The sequence below is a fragment of the Tupaia chinensis genome, unplaced genomic scaffold (assembly GCF_000334495.1).
Source record: "Tupaia chinensis unplaced genomic scaffold, TupChi_1.0 Scaffold000140_1, whole genome shotgun sequence".
NCBI classification, from domain to species: Eukaryota; Metazoa; Chordata; class Mammalia; order Scandentia; family Tupaiidae; genus Tupaia; species Tupaia belangeri.
The window spans coordinates 9,228,086-9,249,124 of record NW_006159610.1 but is presented as its reverse complement, the minus strand read 5'-3'; the positions used below and the strand labels follow the sequence as shown (position 1 = coordinate 9,249,124).

Here is a 21,039-nt window from a genome sequence, read left to right as displayed (position 1 = left end):
CTCTTTCCTCCAACCAGATGTTTCATGTTTATTGATTCTGTGAGGGCTCCAGAGACCGCAGGGTCACCGTGAGGGGTGTCTCCCTGGGGAGACCTGGCCTGCTGAGCTTCTCTTAGTTCCCTGAAATGGAAGAGAGAAAAGAACAGGTTACTTGATCCCCAGTTAGAGATAATATTTGTAATCAAAACTCGTATGTAAATAGGTAGCTCTTTTTATTTCAGTTTACTGAAATAAGCCTGATCTATACAGAGAGTAAAAATTCAGTTCCTGTGATTATCATTAAAAAGTCACATCATAGCACATTGTAGGTTCAGTCTTCCAAATCCTACCAATTGGGGCATAAGGAGTTTGTTGTTGTTGTTGTTTTAGGTTTTTGTCATAGGGCCTGTGTGGTAGCTAGAGAAAGACAGAGAAAGAGACCGTGAGAAATCTCTCCCCAGGGAGATGGCCACACCGCAATCCCTTCATTCTCCCCTGAGGATTTTGGGCACATATGTACACATGCCTGGTATGATTTTCAAGCCTCTGGGTCCAGGGCTCAAACTGTGGTCAGCCATATGGGAGTCCAGTACCTTAACCATCATGCTACCTGCTGGCTTCCAGGTCTTTACAATTTTTAAAGTTAAGTGAACAGTTTTTCAGGCTATATATGAAAGCTACAGGGGTCAACAAACCACAGTCCTGAGTCAAATCTGGCCTGTCACTCTTTAGTAAATAAAGTCTTACTATTGGGTCATCAGAGAAGTCATGAAGCACTTTTCTATGTTTTCCTGTGCAAAACCACATCATGACTTTGCCAGTGACCCAACAGAACACAAGCATTCATTTGTGTATTGTCTGTAGCCATCTTCACACTACAGCAGCGGCGGGGTGTTGTTACAACAGAGATGATATGGCCCTCGGAGCATGAACTATCTGAAATACGATCTAGCCCTTGCAGAACAAGTTTGCGGGCCTCTGATCTAGACAATTTCAAGATACTATCTGCCTCATCTCTGTGATGGGGCTCCATCACTAGTTTTGGCCAATGACAGTCACTTGGGCATCTGTTGCTGACGTCACAGAATGTGTATTCCCTCTACTTGGTAGGTACTTACATTCTCATGAATGATATATGTAAGTACTTCCTGCTTTGTTTATTATCTGGGACAGTGGAATTCAAAACTATAGCAAAAACAGAACAAAAACAATAAGTGGTTTAGGAAGAATTACCTGACTTGAGGCTAAAAGATGCTGCCACTTAGCACCAAAACTCAGCTTGGGTACTTTTCAGGCTACTGTTTCCAAGATGATTGTGTATCCAAGAAAGATTGGATTTCCAAGTTTCTTTTAGCCAAGAAACAGTTATTATTTCCTTCTTTTTTATTTACTACAGTGTACAACACATATAGTAACTACCGAAAAATGCCCATGCTGCTCAAATGTCACCGACCAATCCCACCTCATCTACTTAATTCCCATTTGTTTAATGAAGGGATAGATTTTTAAATCCATTTGCATGCATGAACTTTTAAATCTATTTACATGTATGAATATAAGCCTCTGTGAACAAGAGATCAGTTTTCTTTCTTTGCTCAGAAAAATACTTCTTCCTCTAAACATGTACCAGCACAGTGTGCCTGCCTGCTCCTGCCCCTTAAATCTAATGGGTTTCTAGTATATTTGTCCATCCACCTTACCTATAGTTATCTGACATTATATGATCAGCCAACAGTTCCTTAGATACCTGCTGTCACCCGAAATCCTGTTCTGTTTACCAGATGTACTTCCTTATATTCCTCACTCTTCCCCCTTTTACATTAACTGGAATTTTCCATCTTGAGCAGACTAGTCACAGAGTGTCCCAGTCCCATGCCACAAAGGGCCTTATGCTACTGGTCTTTCCGTGGGCAAGGTTCTATGCATTATAGTAATGATATAATCATGTTGAGTATGTATAAACCTGAATCCATGGAGAAGACACACTGAGCAGGTCATACCATTGTGAGTACTACACAGTAGCTTCTCTCACTACTCCAACATCCAAACTCTACCTTTCCAGTGTGGCTGTCTTGAACTTCTCCAAGGTAAGCTGCTTCTGGAGCTCTTCTGCTATCCCCAAGGAGGGGCGCAGAACTCGATTTCTGGCCAGAGCTGCTGCGGAAGGTCTCCCTCGTGGATCAGGATGGATCATATTCTGGTAATGTAATGCCAAAGGACAGGAAACAGAAACTTTACTATTTGGAAAATCTCCCCTCTCAAGCCAACTCCAGCCCAACTTCTACTGGTGGATTGTTTGAAACCCTGCTTCTTCGTGTAGACAGAAAAATACATGAATACTTAGCTCCACCTCTGACAGGAACATCAGCTATTCCTTCATTAAACAAATGAGAATTTAGCAGACGAGGTGGGATTGGACAGTGACGTTTGAGCAGCATCAGTTGTCCACACTTTTGATTTGTCTTTAAGTATATTTTAGAGCTGGCCAGCTGTGTAACTTAATGCCTTAATTTTAAGCAAAGAAAATGAGGCCCTAGATAAAAAATGTCTTACCCAAGGTATGGGAAGGACCAAGACCAAAACCCAGTTTACCCAAATCCTCACGCAGCTCGCTTTCTGCCACGTGTCAGGCTCCATTTTTCACTTCATGTTAAAAACAACTCACCATGAAAGTATTCCTAAAGTATTTATCTCAGGGCAGAGGACATCTGTAACTGAAGGGGACTTGACATAGTAGAAAACAGCAAATTATACAAGCAATTAACAATATTGTATTATGAAAAAAAAATGAACTTTATATCTAGGGACCAAACCAGAGCCAGGCCCACCATTTACTCTGTAAACTTGAAGAAGCTCAGTTTTCTCTCCTGAATTCTGGGATAACAATGTTCACCTTCTGGGACTGCTGTGAGAATTCAATGAACTCACATACACGTATTCCCGAGCACAGGGCCAGCATTTAGGTACTTCCAAAGCAAATGTATTTATATCAACTAAATCTAAGAGCAGTTTATACATCAAAATAAGTGATTAAACTATAAGCAGATGATCACTGTGAGGAAAGATTTGCTTCCTTTTCAGGAGCAAAGAAAGTCAGAAAGGAAGAAAGATTTAGTAACTACATTTGAAACACGCAGGTAAAACACGAAACTCTAATCTCCAAGGGAGTAGAGATCTCTAAGGCTATTTTAGAGATTTTAACCAATCCTCTTCCCTAAGCCATGAAGTAAATCACAGATACAGATGCTAAGATATTTTCTTAGTATGATTCTAAGCTTCTGGACAGTGTGATTTTTTGGTTTGTAGCTCTGTTTCAACATAGTGTTATTTTCTTGTCTCTGCACATATTCAGGTGTCACTAAATACAAGTAACACAGATTTTTTTGAATTGACATTGTTTTTTCCAGTAATTCAAACAATCGGTGGCGTTGTCAATTATTTAAAAAGTAGCTTGTACTTTCTTATATTTCATTCTTGCAGTAATATCATCACTGTTACCATTAACAACAGCTCAGCTCTGAAGCAGGAGCAGAGACCAGGTGTGATTTTGAAGTTAACCAGCTATTATTTGTGACTACAAGAATCAAGGAGCAGCCCTGAGCCTTTGCTTCCTCACTGCAGAATCAGATTGCCTACCCACCTGTCTCAGAGGAAAGGCAAATGAAAAATGGTTTTTAACAGGGTTTTTAAACATGAAAGGTTTTATGATATGCAGTAAGTTCTGGGAAGATTTCAGTCTCTCCTCTCTCTCTTTTGGACTTGCTAGTCCATGGTCCCTTTTCCTGTTGATGGCACTATCACCAGCATCTCCATCTTACTTTCCCCATCCACTTGCCATCACAGTTAAAAAAAAAAAAATAGGAAAGATAAAACAGACATTTTGTCTTCATCTCATAATAGATATCACCTTGAGTAGGCTGTAAAACTCTTCGGAGAGCTCCTGAGGAATGTCCGGAAAGTTTCCCTTGCGGATATGATGCCATTCAGCCCCGTTGGCAGGTAGGGACTCTGCTCCGGCAGCCACTGCAATTGTCAATCCCAAAGCAAATATGTCTGCCTTGGGAAGGTGCTGATAATCCTGCAGGACAGAAGGCAGGGCCAGTTAGGTTGCCGAGCAGAGTGGTCCTAGACTAAAATACAGCTGGTTGGAGATTCACTTGAGTGCACACGAGCTCTAAGTAGACTCAAGAGCAAGGTACGGTGGTTGTGGTAATCTGAGCAAATAGAGGAAAAACCAGGCTACCTGGTTAACATCGCCGTGCCCTGAAGAGGCTAAGGCAGAATCTTAGTGCTGTTCCACTCTGACATTCTCAAAAATGTGGTACATAAATTGATCCCAGGGAGAAAAGACTCCTTTTTTTTCTAGTTATCACCCAGGAGGAAGTTACGTCCTTCCTAGGCCTAACTTGCAGACAGCTTAGAAGATAGGCGTTGAGCAATGGTCTCCTCAAAGGCCAGAGAGGGTGGTGCTAACAGAAGGATAGCAGTGCAATAAAGGTGGGTTGCACTGAGGCTGGTAGGTGGCACAGTGGTTAGGGCATTGGACTCCCACATGGCTGATTGCAGTTTGAGTCCCAGACCTGGCAACTTGCTTTCTAACTTTCCCTCTCTCTCTGGTCAAAATGAAAAATAATAATAACTAATAAAATTAAATAAACAATTAAAAAAAAGAGAGAGAGAGATGAGTTGGACCAATGCGAACGCAAGGAAGACAATTCCTTCCTAATAGGAAATCAATGAAGCTAGGAATTCTAAGAAACTAAAAAACAGTGAAGAACCTTTAGAAAGAACAGTATAAATACTGATTCGTCCTTAGTCGAACCCAGTTTTTTCATGCCGTTTTGGAAGTTTCTCTCCTATTTTTGGTCTCCATTCTGAATGGGAAAAGCGATACTATAAGCTTAAATTATAAATACACTCTTTTCATTTTTTGTACTGTGAGCCTTCATTTGAGAGCTAAAAGCTTCAAGAGGTTATAAAATACCCTCATTTCCCTAATCTATACCTCTTGTAAAATCTCATTAGCCAGGAAGCGAATATCTCCTTCTTCCACTTTGGGTTTGCTTACTGATGTCACATGGCCAAGGTCACCTTTAAAAAAAGAAAGAAAAAAAGAAATAGACCTCTTTTTTAAAAAAAGCATATCTTTTGTAGAAGAAGTATAGATGGTGTCATCAGTTTTACAGGATGACAGTACAGTGGTAGGGTATAAGGCAGACTCACCAATTTTATACATCACGTTGGCAGAGAGATACCAATCAGCTTCATTCTCGGCCTCTTCTGGGAATTCAAGAAAGTCTTTTTGCATCTTATGACAAATGAAGATATTACCTGGAAATTACATGATAGCCATAAGTAGTACTTCCTATGCTTTTTCATCCCAAAGATTCTTTTCCGTGTTTGACGTTTTTTCTTCTGTGTGGATGTAGCAAGGCTAGAGTTTTTCTTTTTTCCTATGAAATCTCTCACCTCACTTCTGAACAATCACTGACTCGTAATACCTATTTAAGCTAGACTGACCTCAATCATTCCCATCCTTTGGCGAGGTTGGTGGCAGGGTACTACTGTCTCAAACACAAAATAGTAGCAGCTTGTCCTTGGGGCTCCACATTAATGAGTGATGGAGCCCTTCATTTCTGCCGACTTGGCTGGTTGCTGCATTAGAGCTTAGCACTAGTTGGAAACACAATCAGGACATAGCCAGCATGCTGCCACTTACCTATGTAGTAAATTAAGTAAGTATTTTCACATTTGGCCTCACTGTATGGGATAGTCTTTTCTTCCTTTGCTCTCTGACCACTAGGTCCAAAGGAGGAAATAGTTAAAGCTATTGAGCTAAAAAAAATTTTGTTTGAGAGAGACAAATGGAAGAAGGGGATCTTGCCTACAGACACTGTCTTTGACTTGATGGACACCCAGGCCTAGATTTTTGATAACAGCATGAACAGAGCACACTGTGGCAGGAAAAGCAGGTGGGATGCATACGAACTAGGTTTGATGTCCAGGTGCACCATGCCAGAGTTGTGGATGTACTTGAGTCCAAGGGAAATCTGTAGAAGGATGTCCTTAAGTTTCAGCTCTTGGAAATGATTGCCAGAATTAGTGTTTTCAGATATAGCAGCTTGTAAGTTCCCACCTGAGAAATAATAATAGAAAACAGCCCCGTGGAATTAGAGAGAAGGTGTGAAAGTCTAGATAAAGCAGTAAATATTTGATAGATTCCTCGTGAATAACTTCAGGTTAACAAATCTGTATTACTTCAGTGTCAATGCAAAGCATTAAAAGTCTGCCCTGACCATACCACAGGCATGCCGGAAACATGAATTTCAGGGCTTTTAAAGAGGAAAAGAAAATGCCAGTATCTCAGATGTTCCATATGTGACTTTCCTGCCTTGAGTAGGTGCCAACCAACATTTTTAAAGTTTTTTAAATTATTAACCAGAAGGCCAGTTAGGGCCAGCCATATAGCTACTGCTGATGTTGATAATTTCATGTCAGGGTCCAGTTAGTGGTTATAGTCCATTGGTAATTTTAATGTGATTTATTCCAATTCCCTTAAAGTATATCATAAAATGAGGACATTTAATGATTGCCAACTCAATAAAAATCATAAAAGCTTTATTTACACCCAGAACCTGTCGGAGCCACTGCATTTATACATCAACTGTAGACTCTCTTGATTTGTCATTAATTTCAATTAAAATTAAGGCCTTGGTTCATATGACTACTTGATGTTGGACACCCAGTCTAAGCATTCTGAACATTTTCTTTAATGGGCCTTCTTTGTCAGATTCTCCATATTACAAGGTCCTGGCTGTCACGGTATTGACAACACCCACAGCTCCACTCTCAAAGTACGTATCAGGAGAGTAGGGTCTGGGAATTTTTAAGGGAGTCCATACTTAAAGGTATCCTGACTTGTCCTGATATAATAAGTACGTTCAGAAAGGAAAAGAATTCAGTCCCTTCCAGAAACACAAAGACTACAATAAAGTTTTGTTTTAATTATTTTTCTGTGATTCTGGTTGGGAAAGAACTTAGGTACTATAGATGATCTATGCCTTAGGAAGAAAGACTAAGTAATGAATGTTTTGGAGCTTGTAAAAAAGGAAGTCACTCTGAGGCTGTTTGTGGGTGGTTATGAGGTGTCGTCGGCAAGCAGGAAAGAGGCTGTGTCCATAGGGCCTCTTCTTGCCCTACCAGCCTAGATATTCCTTCAGGGAGAGAGCACATCTAGCTCATTCTTCTTTTCCCAAGGTATGGTATATAATAAATATTTTCTGAACTAAATATTTATCTTAGCAACAGAGTGGAAAAAAATAGTAGATCAGAAATCCATTAGAAGGAGTGGAAGGAAAGAAGCTTCCTGGGGATTTTAGGAATCCTTTGAAATATTCATTTAAATAATAAGCAGAGATATTTCTAACTCCCTGAAGAGCTTTAAGTATTTAGTAAGGGCAACTAGATGAGTGCTATCACCATTTTTAGATGCCTAGATGCTGCGTAAGTAAGATTAAAGTTAGCTAAGTAGTAATTAGCTATAGAGGTCACTGAAAAGTACTCATTTACACAAAGGTGTTAGAACATGCTGATTTTGCTACAACTAAAGCTGAGTGTCTACTTATTATGGAAGATCATAATTAACTCTTTATACGAAATAGTTATCAAAGGGAAGTAAGTGCTTATAGACAGAGCAATCCTGAATGAACCATGAGTTTCATCCCTCTTAATTATCAACCAAACTAGAGCCTTAACTCCGTAACCCAAGGTACCACCTGGAGATGGCTCCTGGAATTGCAAGCATTTTCTTTCCCCGCCCCCTGAGTTACTGGCCGCTCTTCTATGACTGCTTTATGAGATGAACTACTGAGTTCCTCCCTTAGGGTAATGGATTGGTACTCTCCTCATTTGGCAGAGAGAAGACAAAAACTTGAAAATCTATCTATGGGACAGACTCTATAGCCTAGTGGTTACCTGAGACAGATTTCACATGGCCAGCTACACTTCAAATCCAGCCCCTGTGGCTTGAAAAACATACTGGGCCCCTGTGTGCCCCGAATCCCAGCAGGATAGAGAAATGGAATAGAAGGGATTGGACCATGACTATGCCTCATTGGTGGGTGCTTTTTCCTCCCTTTTTCTCTGTCTCCAACAAATGTACACACTCTGGCAATTGAAGAAGAAAGAAAAAGAAAATATGTCTCTTTTCTCTTCTGCTAGTGAGATGTAATAGGTACCAAAACAAATAAAAAGCAAATGTCTTCTAGCAATGAAATGTAAAAAGCAGATTAATAAGATACTTGATTCGAACATTTGTATTTTCACAATCTGCATTTTATGTTGCTATCTATAAATATGTTTCTCTGCTGGTAAAGTGTTTTCCTGTTTGTTTGATGGAAAAAATGTAACATTCATGACATTGCACAGAAAATGCCGAATTGTGGATGTTTCAGTGTACAAACAAGTGTGAGAACCATCATTCTGGAAGAATGTGCTTTGGGAAACTTGAGTGACAGAAGAAACAAGACAATACTGCCTTTAGGGAGAGATTAACAGTCCAATCCTAAATCAGTTAGAAATGTGGGTGTTACTAAAGCCATCTCCTACTGAACTTACCACAGATTTCTGAGGCTGTCCCAGGGGTAACTTCTAGGAGCTATCTTGGCATGGGTAGGGGAGAAAGAGAAAGCATTTGATTGGTTCAGGGCTCAGGAGGGATAGTAGGGGAAATCACATGACTACTAGTCTATAATAATAATAATCTAATTCATAATATAAGTTACTGAAATAGTCTAATCATCTAAGTTGAAAACCATAACTACATGTCCCAGCCTGACTGCTGTGGTAGTCTGGGGTGAGGGTGGGCAGGGGGACGCAGGGCATGAGAAGGAAGAGGGAAGAAGAAGGGAGAGTAGGGAATGAAAGGAGAAGGGAGTGGAAGGGAAGAGGCTCTGGCTACCTTACTGATAGTCTGGGTCTTACTCTCCTTTACTTCTACCCAGAGGGCAGAAATCTCGATGCAAAGTATCTACTACAGATAAGATATAGGGCATGATTTATCTTCCATAAACAGTTCATGTTTGAGAGAATCAGCATGTATGGATTACATTTTGCAAAATCAAAGTTACATTTTATTGGCAAGTACTCAGTGAAGTTGGTAGACCACCATAATGAATAGACAATGGTTCTCTATAATCTACCCTAACTCTTCCAAGATCTGCTGTCTCGTTTCAAGGCAGTCTTAGTCTTCCAATTTTATCTTGATGATCCTGTTACCTAATCCAAAGATCTCCTCATCACATTAGTCTCCTCGTGGTCTACTAAGTCAGACCCATCCCCAGAGCCATGCTCTTGGCCTAGATACTGTCCCCCTAGTGAACTACCTTCCCTCTGGTCTCCTAAATTCTAGTAATCCTTCTGCAAGGTCTAAAACAAGCCTTGTCTCCTTTATGAAATTTTCTTGGGTCACTCCAATAGCAACTATTATTGAGGTTTTACTAGGCATCCAATATTGAGAGGTTTGACATACAGTGTTGCTAACTCCCAAGCTACTTTCTTAGGTAAGTTTTACCATCCCTTCACTGGGAAGACTAAGTGACAGCACATCAACTGTCTAACTACTGAGTGACAACTAATCAAGTCTGCTTGACTGTAAAGCTTAGGCCCCTTCCACACACCGTCTCCTCTCACTCACGTTTGTGTTCTCTGGCTGCTTATCCTTCTAGCCCTACACCAAACCGTCTCTCACATATTCATTGTAACAGAAAAGTGAAGTTCCTTGAAGGTAGGACTTGCCTTATCTCACTCTACAATATTCCTTACCCTAAAGCTTAATACAGTGTCAGGCCTATAGATATTCAGATATGAAATGAATTAAAATATAATTTGTAATAGGATCACTCCAGCATTCTTTTTGAAAATTTTGCAATCTTTTATTTATTTATTTATTTATTTTTTTGGAGAGATTTTCACTATAGGGCGTATGCGCTCACCAGACAGACAGAGAGAGACATAGAGACAGAAAGCGAGAAATCACCCCCTAGGGGGAATGGTCACGCCTCAATCCCTTCTCCTCCATTCTCCTCTCGGGATCTTGGGCATGCACGCACACGCGCCCAGCGTGAGTTTTAAGCCACCGGGTCCAGGAGGCGAACCACGGTAAACTACGTGGGAGTCCAACGACATAGCCATTCCACTAACTGCTGGTTCTCGAAAATTTTGCAATCTTTACATTGTCTCACATCAGGTTAAAATTGGTTCTGGCTTATTAATTTTTATCATTTGATATCTTGTCACTAGCTAAAATTCATGGAAATGAAAATTCATTATAGAGAAGTAGGAGAAAAAAAGAATAGGGAAACTCAAGTTGCAACAAGGGGGAATTAGGAAGAAAGATAAGTTTTAAAAAGTCTCAACCTGTCAATGATAAATATAAGGATATTTTCCCCAGAGATACTAATTAGAGAAAGGAATTATTTTTTTTGGGGGGGGGAGAATTTTGCTATAGGGTGCATGTGCTCACCAGAGATACAGAGAGAGACGGAAAGCAAAAAATCACCCCCCACATGAGATGGCCACACTGCAATCCCTTCTCCTCTTGGGATTTTGGGCACATGTGCCTGGCATAAGTTTAAGCCACTGGGTCTGGGACTCAAACCATGGTCAACTACATGGGAGTCCAGCAACGTAACTATTACACCATCTGCTGATCCTAAAGAAAGGAATTTGAGATGAGGTTACAACAGAAATAATCCCACAAAGTTCACACGTATGAGGAACTCTGTCTTTAAGGAAACAATTCAAAAAATAACAAACAGGATGTATGCTATATTTTGTTTCTAGCATTTCATATTTTTTGTTTTTGTTTTTTGTTTTTAATAAAGTGAGAAAGCAAGCCACCAAGTCTGGGACTTGAACCGTGGTCAGCCATGTGGGAGTCCAGTGCCCTTAACCACTATGCCATCCACCAGCCCTGCATTTCATATTATTTACTCACCTACTTGTTCACTATTTTGTTTATGTAATGATGAAGCTTTATCATTGATCTCAAAACTCAGGGCCAGTTACTAAAATTACTAAACAGCAGGCTATACTATTGAAGAAACTTAGTGTATTTGCCTGGAGAAGAGCTGTGTTGTAGTTGTCAAATGTTACTGTAGCCGGTGGGAACCAGCAGTTAGCGTAATGGCTATGTCGCTGGACTCCCACGTAGTCGACTGCAGTTCGTGTCCCGGACCCGGTGGCTTAAAACTCACGCCGGGCGCATGTGCGTGCGTGCCCAAGATCCCAAGAGGAGAATGGAGGAGAAGGGATTATGGCGTGACCATCCCCCCTGGGGGGTGATTTCTCGCTTTCTGTCTCTATGTCTGTCTGTCTGGCGAGCGCACACGCCCTACAGTGAAAAATCTCTCCCCCCCCAAAAAAAAAAAATGAAAAAAAAAAAATGTTACTGTAGCCGGAATGTGGATTTCTACTCCTAAAATGAGGGCAACCTTCTATTCACTTTATAGCACTTTTCTAATATACTCTGCTTATTTCGATGATAATTATTCCCAAGACTAACACATAACTGTCATTACATCAACCCCTTAATCATAGATTAGAAGTATGTTAAACCAAAGGACCACTCCTTATGATCTAAGTAATCCAGAAAAAAAGTATTACTGGTTACTAGGTATGTACAGTCCCGAAAGACCGAGGAGAGTATACTGAGGTCCCCGAGTTTCAGCCCCAGGTCCCCGCCCATGCCTTTCCTCTGGTGACAATATGAAAGCTCAAAGCAGCAAAAAGTAGTATAAACAATCCCCTAACTCAGGTTTCTAGTTGACAAATAATCAAAAGTTGTCTGTATACTGAGCCGAGGCGTGAAGAGGAAAGTTTACCCCTACCTCACCAAAATGGTGTAGCTTGTATCAGAATGCACAGCAAACGCTAAAGAATGACTTACCATTTAAACCACTAGGGTGAAAGTCCTCTCTCCAGGTATTAAGTGAAACGGGAAGGGAACAATAGCTTCCGTGAATCAGCTACACGCTAGCTTTGAAAGACTAACGTGAGCCTGGAGATTCCTTTTCTACTCATTTTCTCTCCCTGCCTGCCTCTAAGCAAGTCTGTAGGACAGACATTTCAGTTCTGACTTTGCTGTGCTTTACCAGTTGTGAGGAGGTGGCCAGTTTGTTCCTCAAGTCGTGGAAGTTCACACCCCTCTCAATAGGTACAGCCCACCCACTCACCATTGCAGTACTCATTCTGGATGAGCATGTGGTCGTCTTCTGCCCACGCAGAGTAGTAGCGAACCACGTGGGGGTGGTGCCCCAGCACTGCATGAGCATAAACCTCATGCAAAGCCAAGTTCCTAAGAGACAGGAAAGCATGCCAACAATTAAGATAAATACGTACTGGGACCAGCAGATGGCATAATGGTTTCATTACTGGACTCCCATGTAGTTTATCATGGTTCTAGTCCTGGATTCGGAGGCTTAAAACTTATACCAGGCATGTGTACATGCATGCCCAAGATCCCAAGAGGAGAATAGAGAAGGGATTGCCACGTGGCCATACCCCTGGGAGGTGGTTTCTCACTTTCTGTCTCTTAGTCTTTCTCTCTGGTGAGCACACGTCCCCATAACAAAAATCTCTCTTAAAAAAAGAAAAAATATATAAAAGATATACCAATTTTTTAAATAATTATTTTATTTAACTTTATTATTTTTTATTTTTTTGGAAAGGTTTTTGCTATAGGGTACTTGCGCTCACCGGAAAGACAGAGAGAGACAGAGAAACAGAAAGCGAGAAATCACTCCCCGGGGGGATGGCCATGCCGCAATCTCTTCTCCTCCATTCTCCTCTCGGGATCTTGGGCACACACGCACACACTCCTGGCACAAGTTTAAGCCACTGGGTCTGGGACTCGAACCATGGTTGACTACATGGGAATTCAGCAACATAGCCATTATGTTAACTGCTGGTCCCTAATTTATTTTTTAATTTGACCAGAGAGGGACAGAGCAAGAGAAAGAAGGAAAGTGAGAGAGCAAGCCACCAGGTCCAGGACTCGAACCACGATCAGTCATGTGGGAGTCCAGCACCCTTAACCATCAGGCCACCTGTCGGCCCCAATGTTTTTAAGATACAAGATATGAGGTATTATTTTCTTTAAAATAATTATTTTATTTAACTTTATTTTCATTTGACCGGAGAAGGACAGAGAGAGAGAGAGGGTGAGTAAGAAAGCAAATCTCCAGGTCTGAGACTCAAACTGTGGTCAGCCATGTGGGAGTCCAGTACCTTTAACTACCAGGCCACCTGCCAGCCCCAAGATAGGAGGTACTCTTGAAAACAGCAGAATGTTTATTGATTGCTTACTGCTTACTAGTTTATCTCATTTCATTGTCATAGCTAACTGGTAAGATATAGCAGAGAGGAATAAGGCTTTAGAAAGTGACTGACCCAAAGTCGGACTGATAACAGACCTACGACCAGAGCCTTGGTTGGCTTGTTCCTAAAGTCCATTGTTTTGACTGCTCATGGCATATGTAGAGAGGAATCTTAGTGGTCACTACCTCGATGGTGGACATGCTTTGGGTCTTAGTTTCACTGTATCACAATCAAAATACCAGAATGGGCTTAACAAGAAGCCACCATACATCTGATTATGTTTATTATGATGCATCTTCTATCGTCTCTATGAAAGCTGAACAGTCAATAGTCAGTATGAAACTCCACCAGTACGAGGAAGTCACAGGAACAGCCATGGGGAGTGGTATTCACTATAGAAGTGGAAAACCCAACACAGAAACAGTACTTAATGCATGTCAGTTTTAAAAATGAAGACTTCTGGAGCTGGAAGGTGGCATGTTGGTTAAGGTGGCTGAACTCCCACATGGTTGACAGCGGTTCAAGTCCCAGATCTGGCAGCTTGCTTTCTCACTTTCCTTCTGTCTCTGTCTCTCTCTGGTCAACTTCAAAAAGATAAAATAATGACAATGACTAAAACTAAATAATTCTTTAAAAGAAAATGAAGACTTCCAAAGCATGTACTATATCCTCACAGTTCATAATAAACATCGGCTACATCTAAAAACATGTGTTTTCCTTATGATTAAGGAAGACTTTTGAACAATTAGTTCTGAGGATGAAATATAAACTTTTATTGATAATCTTTCCTTGCGTGTAATCTCTGACACTTGACAATTGAATGCATTAGTGATGCAAAGTACAGATACACCAGAGAATTAACAAAAGCTTCCTACTTGGCAATATTTCTGATGAACTGAAACAGGCATCAGAAGATTATTCCATAAATCTATTCATTAAAAAGGGAGGGAAGGCAGTAAAACCAATGACAGGAAGTAAAAAGTCAAATAAAACAAAAACAAAAACACATAAGGTAGAACGTAGTCAGTCCAACAAGTAGTGTAGAAACTAAGGTTGCTGGATCCCACATGCCAGCTGTAGGGTTTGAGTTCCAGAACCAATGACTTGAAAATCACACTGAGCACACATGTGTGGGCTTGCTCAAAATCTCAAGAGAAGAATAGAAGAGAGGGGATTGTAATGTGGCCAACCTCCTGGTGGGAGGTGGGGGTAGGGTGGATTTCTCTTTCTCTTATCCCCCCACCACACACAAGTGCCCTGTACCACACACACACACACACGCACACACGCACAACACACACACACAACATGGTCTAAAGTTATCGTATTATTTTTTAGGGAACAACTTATCTCTGATCTGGAATATTCATAAAGGTTATGAATGTGAGGCTACAAACAATGAGAGGAGGTTATTTTTTAAAATGAAGAAGCAAATATGTTTTTAATGATATCAGTACTATTATTTAAAATATTTTAATGAGAAACTCTCCAAATTTAAGTTTATAGCTCTAGTACATTTCAAAGGTACTTACTCATTTGATAATCCTACAAAAGGTTTCGTAGAGCGCTTTATTGCATAAACACATCCATCCAGCCTTTTAATGCACTTGTAGACTGTACCAAATTCTCCAACCCCAATTTTTTCTACCTCCAAAAATTCTTTCTCATAGCGGGAAGCCATGTTGGATTCTCGTAGAACATATCTCTAAAATATTTTAATTAAAAGGAAGTTAGGGGGGCCGGCAGGTGGCATGGTGGTTAAAGGTACTGGATTCCCACATGGCCCCCTGCGGTTTGAGTCCAAGACCTGGCGGCTTCCTTTCTTGCTTTCTTTGTCTGGCTCTGTGTGGTCAAAAGTAAAAATAATAATGACCAATGGAATAAAATAAATAATATTTTTTTTTAAAAAAAGGAAGTTAGAATAATTTCCCTCCCACCAATAATTGAACCATATTTCTGCACTAAATTTTCTAAGTTTATACTTGAAACAAATGCAGTAGGTTCTTTTCCTTTCTTTGGGGGGGGGAGGTTTTTGCTATAGGGTGTGTGGTGTGTGTGCTCACCAGAAAGACGGAGAGACACAGACAGAAAGCGAGAAATCGCCACACACACACACACACACACACACCCCAGGAGGAGATGGCCATGCCACAATCCCTTCTCCTCCATTCTCCTCTTGGGATCTTGGGCACGCATGCACACGCGCCCAGGGTGAGTTTAAGCCATCGGGTCTGGGACTTGAACTACGGTCAACTACAGGGGAGTCCAGTGACATAGCCATTACGCCAACTGCTGGTCCCTGCAAATGCAGTAGATTCTATCTGTATCAATATTCATGGATGCAAGAATCTCCCCAATTGCTGACTTCCTTCTCTTGTGTTCTTTCAATATTCTATAAACTGTGTCCTCCCATTTCTCTCATGTATTTTTCAATTCTCTTGCCTCCATCTGGTCATACTGGTCCTTCCACATCTTCTCAGACTCTGAATGCCTGTTCTCAGCTGAAGCAAAGTGGATCACTGTTCAAAATAAAACAAGACCTCCCTTTGATACTCTTCTCTACCTGTTAACATTCCCATCTAGATTTGACTGATTAGTCATACTCGTTTTCAGTTTTTTTCCCAAAAATATCTAAGTGCAGAGAACAAAGTTGTCACATTAACTATTAGGTCATTGGGAACATCATGACATATTTTTCTATGTTTTTCTATGTAAAAACGTATCATGACTTTCTGGACAACCCAGTAGTTCAAAACGTGCTCACATACAGCAACTACTCCTCCTACTGGCCAACTATGGGCATCACACATTGTCCTGCTTGTAAATAACCCCAGGCACATCTCTGAACTCCTTAACCAGTTTTGTCATCTGTAAGATGAAGATCATAGCAACTATTACTCCGAGTTCTTTCAAATATTACATGATAACATATAATACTGATATATAATATTATCATGCCAATATGGTATAATGCCAAGCACATAGTAAATTCTCAGTAAATGATTATGCCCAAAATCTTCATAAATTCATATAAACCTAAATTCAAGCTGATTTATTTCCTGACATGATCTTTTCCCAATGACTTGATTAAAAAGAGGTTTTCTCTTCTTTTTTAAAACTTAGGCCTTAAAACAATCCTGACTCTTACTAATTCTTAATTTTCAACATCCATTTCCAGTTAGTCTTCATCGGCAAGAGCTATAGTTTTTATTGGTCTTAGACTAGGCCAAGATCCATTTCCTCCATGTCTGGATTAGCTATAGCTATCAGCCCTTTCTCCTCCTTGTCTAAGAATTATTTTTACAAAATGGTATCACAGACTCAGATACTGAATTGTTCCAAACAATTCAAGAATCCAGGTCTCATAAGAGGCCTCAAGGCCTTCTCTCAATTGCACACCCAGTACCTTACCACGTAACTAATAAGCCCACTAACCAGTCACATCACCTCTTATCTACCCACCCTCCAGCACACATGACCTGTTCTGCCTACATAGCATTATTCTTTCTTTCCTATGCCCCAAAATTGTATCAACAACATGCTCTCTTTCCACTCAGGTCTTGCTTTCTGCAAGAAGTATTTTTACTAAACTTCTATGTAGATTCAAAATCTATCACATATGAGTATGTATTTATACCTTGCACATGTATAGAGGCAAATATATATCTACAGATGCACACATCTTCTGGCTTCTTCACATATAGATTGTGTTGATGCTTCAAAGGTCTTAACTCCTCATGAGTAGATACTATTATATAGATGTTGTTCTTATTGGATTTACATATAATGCTTTTCACATATTGAATGTTCAATATATATTGTTGACCCTTCTATCTGAAACCAGCAGGTAAGTTACAAAGAAAGAAATAAAATTCAAGGGTAAAATTGTGAAAGCATGAATCAGAGACCTTTGCATGTGAAGAAGGAAAGCCTGCACATGTGGCCCCCTTCTCTGTAAAGGTTGTAATAACCAAGTGCTAAGATTTTAAAATAGTAACAAATTTTACTCATGCAAATACAATACAACTTGCTTTGGAAAACTTCATAAATTAGAAGAAAAACAACCTTAAGTTTCCATCATTCAAAGACATTGAAATAACAATGGTAATTTGATGGTATGGCTCCATCAAATGTGCTATGATTAATGTGCAAGTAGTTATGACCATTTAGTATATAAAATTTTGAGTCATTTTTGTACATTAAACATTCAAAGTAGGCATGATTCCATGTTACAAATGTCTTAATGACAAATATTCCACTGAAGTAGCCTATAATTTACTTAGCACTTTCTTTTGTAATTGGGCACTTAGCCTTTTCTTTTTTTTTTTTTTCACTAAACTGAGATGCAATAAACATCTCTATGGATATTTACACTATAATTTTCTTAGATTATCAAATGAGAAATATTAAAGATTGTAAGCATTACAAAAATCAATACATAGTGGCACATTTGAGAGCTAAAATTGTATATGTAAATCCCTCTATGCCACTTTTTTCTGCTCTGTTTTTCTATCTTAAGACAGAAAATATCTTGATTTTTTTCCCTTCACTTCTCTATGCTATGAATTTAGAATTTTCTCCCAATCAAAGAGAGAAGCAGAAACTTTTCCTTTAAGAGGACTCTATGGTAATGATTCACCAATATGCAGATCAGACACTGGCCAAGTAGCAGCTAGCCAATCTGAAATACAGACCCTGACTGGAGTATGGGTAAATTCAGCTTCAGCATAGTCGGCAGAGCTATCAAGCATGTGTGTGCATGCATGTGTGTGTGAGAGAGAAGGGGAGAGGAGAGAGAAAGGGGACAAGGAGAAGAGAGAGAAGAGAGGCTTGGAAGAGAGGAGTTGGGCAGAGTAGAGTGTGGGAGACAAGGGAAAGGGGAAAGAGAGAATGAGGCATAAAGAGGAGAGACAGAAGAGGAGAGAGAATAAGATGAAATGCCTGTGTTGTTAACACCTGGGCCAAAAAAAACATGCTCACCTTGGCAGGCAGCCCTTGTTCTACTTCACATTCCTCAGGACCAGCTTCCTCACTTAAAAAGAAAAGAAAAGAAAGGAAAGGAAAATGTTATGTATGATTAACTCTTATTGAGCTTAGTATTCCTTCCCCTCCTTCTATCTGTTATTTGGGAGCAGGGATATCCAGGAAATTTTAATAGAAGGACCTAGAACAGAATGAGAACAAGATAAGGGATAGGATGGACAGCAACCAGGTATGTCAAGAGTGAAACGCTTTCCCGGGGGACCACCAGGTGGCATTACGTTTATGACACTGGGCTTCCACATGGCCAACTATGGTTCAAGTTCCAGAATTGGTGGCTGGCTGTTTGAAAACCCATGCTGGGTATGTATGTGTACATACCCGAAATCCCAGGAGAATAGGGGAGAAGGGACTGTGGCATGGCCATCCCCACTCTGAGGTCATTTCACACTTTTGCTCTCACTGTCTCTCTGGTGAATGCACTCACCCTATGGCAAAAGCCTAAAAAAAAAAAAAAAAAAAAAAAAAAGAAAATAAAGAAAGAAAAAGAAGGAAAAAAAAATAAAAAAAAAAAAAAGAAAAGCTTTTCCAGGAGGTAGAATATGAAAGATAAGTTTCCAAAAATGAGTAGGAACTAGGTAAAGGAAAGGAGGGGGTTTTGTTTTTGTTTTTGAGAGAATTTTGCTATAGGGTGCATGTGCTTGCTGGAGAACCAGAGAAAGACAGAGAGACAGAAAGTAAGAAATCACCCCACGGAAAGGATACCCATGCCACAATCCCTTCTCCTTCATTCTTCTTTCAGGATCTTGGGCACGCACACACATGCACCTAGCATGAGTTTAAAGCCACCAGGTCCTAGACTTGAACCATGATTGACTATATGGGAGTCCAGTGATGAAACCATTATGCCAATCTGTTGGTCCCAGTTGGGGAGTTTTTAAGCAAGTGAATCCCATGTTCTAGGAATTGGAGGTTAGAAAGAACACAGAAAGTATACAGAATTTCAAGTGACCATTGTTGTCCCAAAAAAAAAACAAACCAAGATATAGAAAGGTTAAATAACTCTATAATCATGAACTTGGTACTTACCTATTCTGAGAGAATAAGATGACACAGGCATTTCATCTTATTCTCTCAGAACTAGGATTTGAAACTGGATCTAAGCCCAAAGCATTTGTTCTTCATTGCCACACTATACCCTCCTTCCAACACACCCTCCTGGCTTTGCATTCAACTCACAGGGAGACTGTAGGTATAGCAGAATGGCTAAGAGGTTTTCAATTACTTTTTAATAAACTGAAGTCATCGACAGGCTCTTTGGTGTGAGTAGTTGTATCTGGGATTTTAAGGAAGATGTCAATGTCTTAATCAGCCACCTATAGTTCTTTCCTGTAGAGAAGTACAGGGTAGAAATGGCAAGTGGAAGAATCTACATACATGGAAATAAATTGATGCTGGACATTTGTGACTTAAATTTAATGCTACATTCGAATACCTTATAAAATGGCAACACAATAAATCATGGACAAAAGTACTCTCTCAGAAGCATTAAGTGATGCTACTAAGGCGTTGCCACTTTCATTCCAAGAATTCAAATCATTTGTCTTTTCTTGCTAATGAAAAGACAAATGAGAGGTGAAATTGTTCATTTGAATGGTTTACAAAGACTCTGAGAGAGCTGAAACCAATAGCATTTTTGGTAACTGAAGTAGATGGGGGTACTTGTGCTGAAAAATGTCCTGTTTATTTAAGATATGAGAGAGAGTGTTGAGAATACCTATTCTGGTAAAAGGCTGGTTAATGCATAGTCATTGATTCTAGAGACATAACATGACATGTTAAGTGCTCTATGAAGTTTAGATGGTTAGCTGTCCACTTATTTTACAGAGCATATATGAACGCAAGTGTCTGGCCCATTTTTAGAGGTGTTTTTCCACACTGTAAAGTCCTTGAAGAGACATAATAAAGCAATGTCCTTTAGTAACATGCCCAGTCCTTATCTGGATGATTTCTACCATTCAGTGCCTGTGTCGAACAATGCAGTTTGGCTTTCCATCTTTTAGCATCTCTGAAAGCCACAGTACCTTTTTATCTTCAGCCAATCTTCCATCACCTGCAGAGAAGTTCAAATCCTTGTTCTACGGCTCTCAGCCCTAGTCACACAAGCTGGACTCAACACAGTGATATATTCTCTGAAGGGCGAGTTTCACCTTCCCCAACTGCTGGCCTCAAATTAAGCAGAGGAGGCTTCCTGAATGCAATCCCATAGCTCATTCAACTTCCCCGTGTAAGGCAGGACTTGCTGTGTCCTGCTCTTTTATAGAGAAGGCAACCACATATACATCAAAATGGAAAGATGTTGGAATCTATGACAGAGCAGGTTAAAACAGACATGAACTTTACATATATGACGTTCATATATGTAAACATTATACGAATAGTGACTTCATTCAAATAAGAGTTCTTGTTCCTCATCTTACTCTAATATTCTCCTCTAACCCCTTGATTGTAAGGTCATGTCTCAAAGTCATAGGAACTTACAGGTCTCCTCGGGTTTTCCTCTTGCCGTTAGATTGGAGGAATAATTTTCTGTAGGACTCTGGGGTGAATGGATTAATATTGACCAGAGCCAATGAGGTCATCTCGTTCATGACAGGATCAGGTGTAAGCCTGAAATGCTTAGAGCCTCGGGAGGGGATCTTT

The 21,039-nt window shown here is 40.1% G+C and overlaps 1 protein-coding gene across 1 annotated transcript in view; it reads right to left on the bottom strand.

Moving 5' to 3' along the window:
• Window positions 1–21,039, bottom strand: part of WEE2 (WEE2 oocyte meiosis inhibiting kinase) — a 28,755-nt gene that overhangs the window by 184 nt on the left and 7,532 nt on the right. Inside the window, exons 3-12 of the mRNA XM_027770537.1 lie at window positions 20,878–21,039; window positions 18,337–18,388; window positions 14,889–15,061; window positions 12,213–12,334; window positions 5,969–6,115; window positions 5,203–5,310; window positions 4,985–5,070; window positions 3,887–4,057; window positions 2,034–2,176; window positions 5–120 (exon numbers count right to left, since the gene is read on the bottom strand). The exon at window positions 20,878–21,039 is cut by the window's right edge and continues 17 nt beyond it. Coding sequence (XP_027626338.1) covers window positions 5–120; window positions 2,034–2,176; window positions 3,887–4,057; window positions 4,985–5,070; window positions 5,203–5,310; window positions 5,969–6,115; window positions 12,213–12,334; window positions 14,889–15,061; window positions 18,337–18,388; window positions 20,878–21,039 — 1,280 coding nt within the window. The remainder of the gene's footprint in view (window positions 1–4; window positions 121–2,033; window positions 2,177–3,886; window positions 4,058–4,984; window positions 5,071–5,202; window positions 5,311–5,968; window positions 6,116–12,212; window positions 12,335–14,888; window positions 15,062–18,336; window positions 18,389–20,877) is intronic.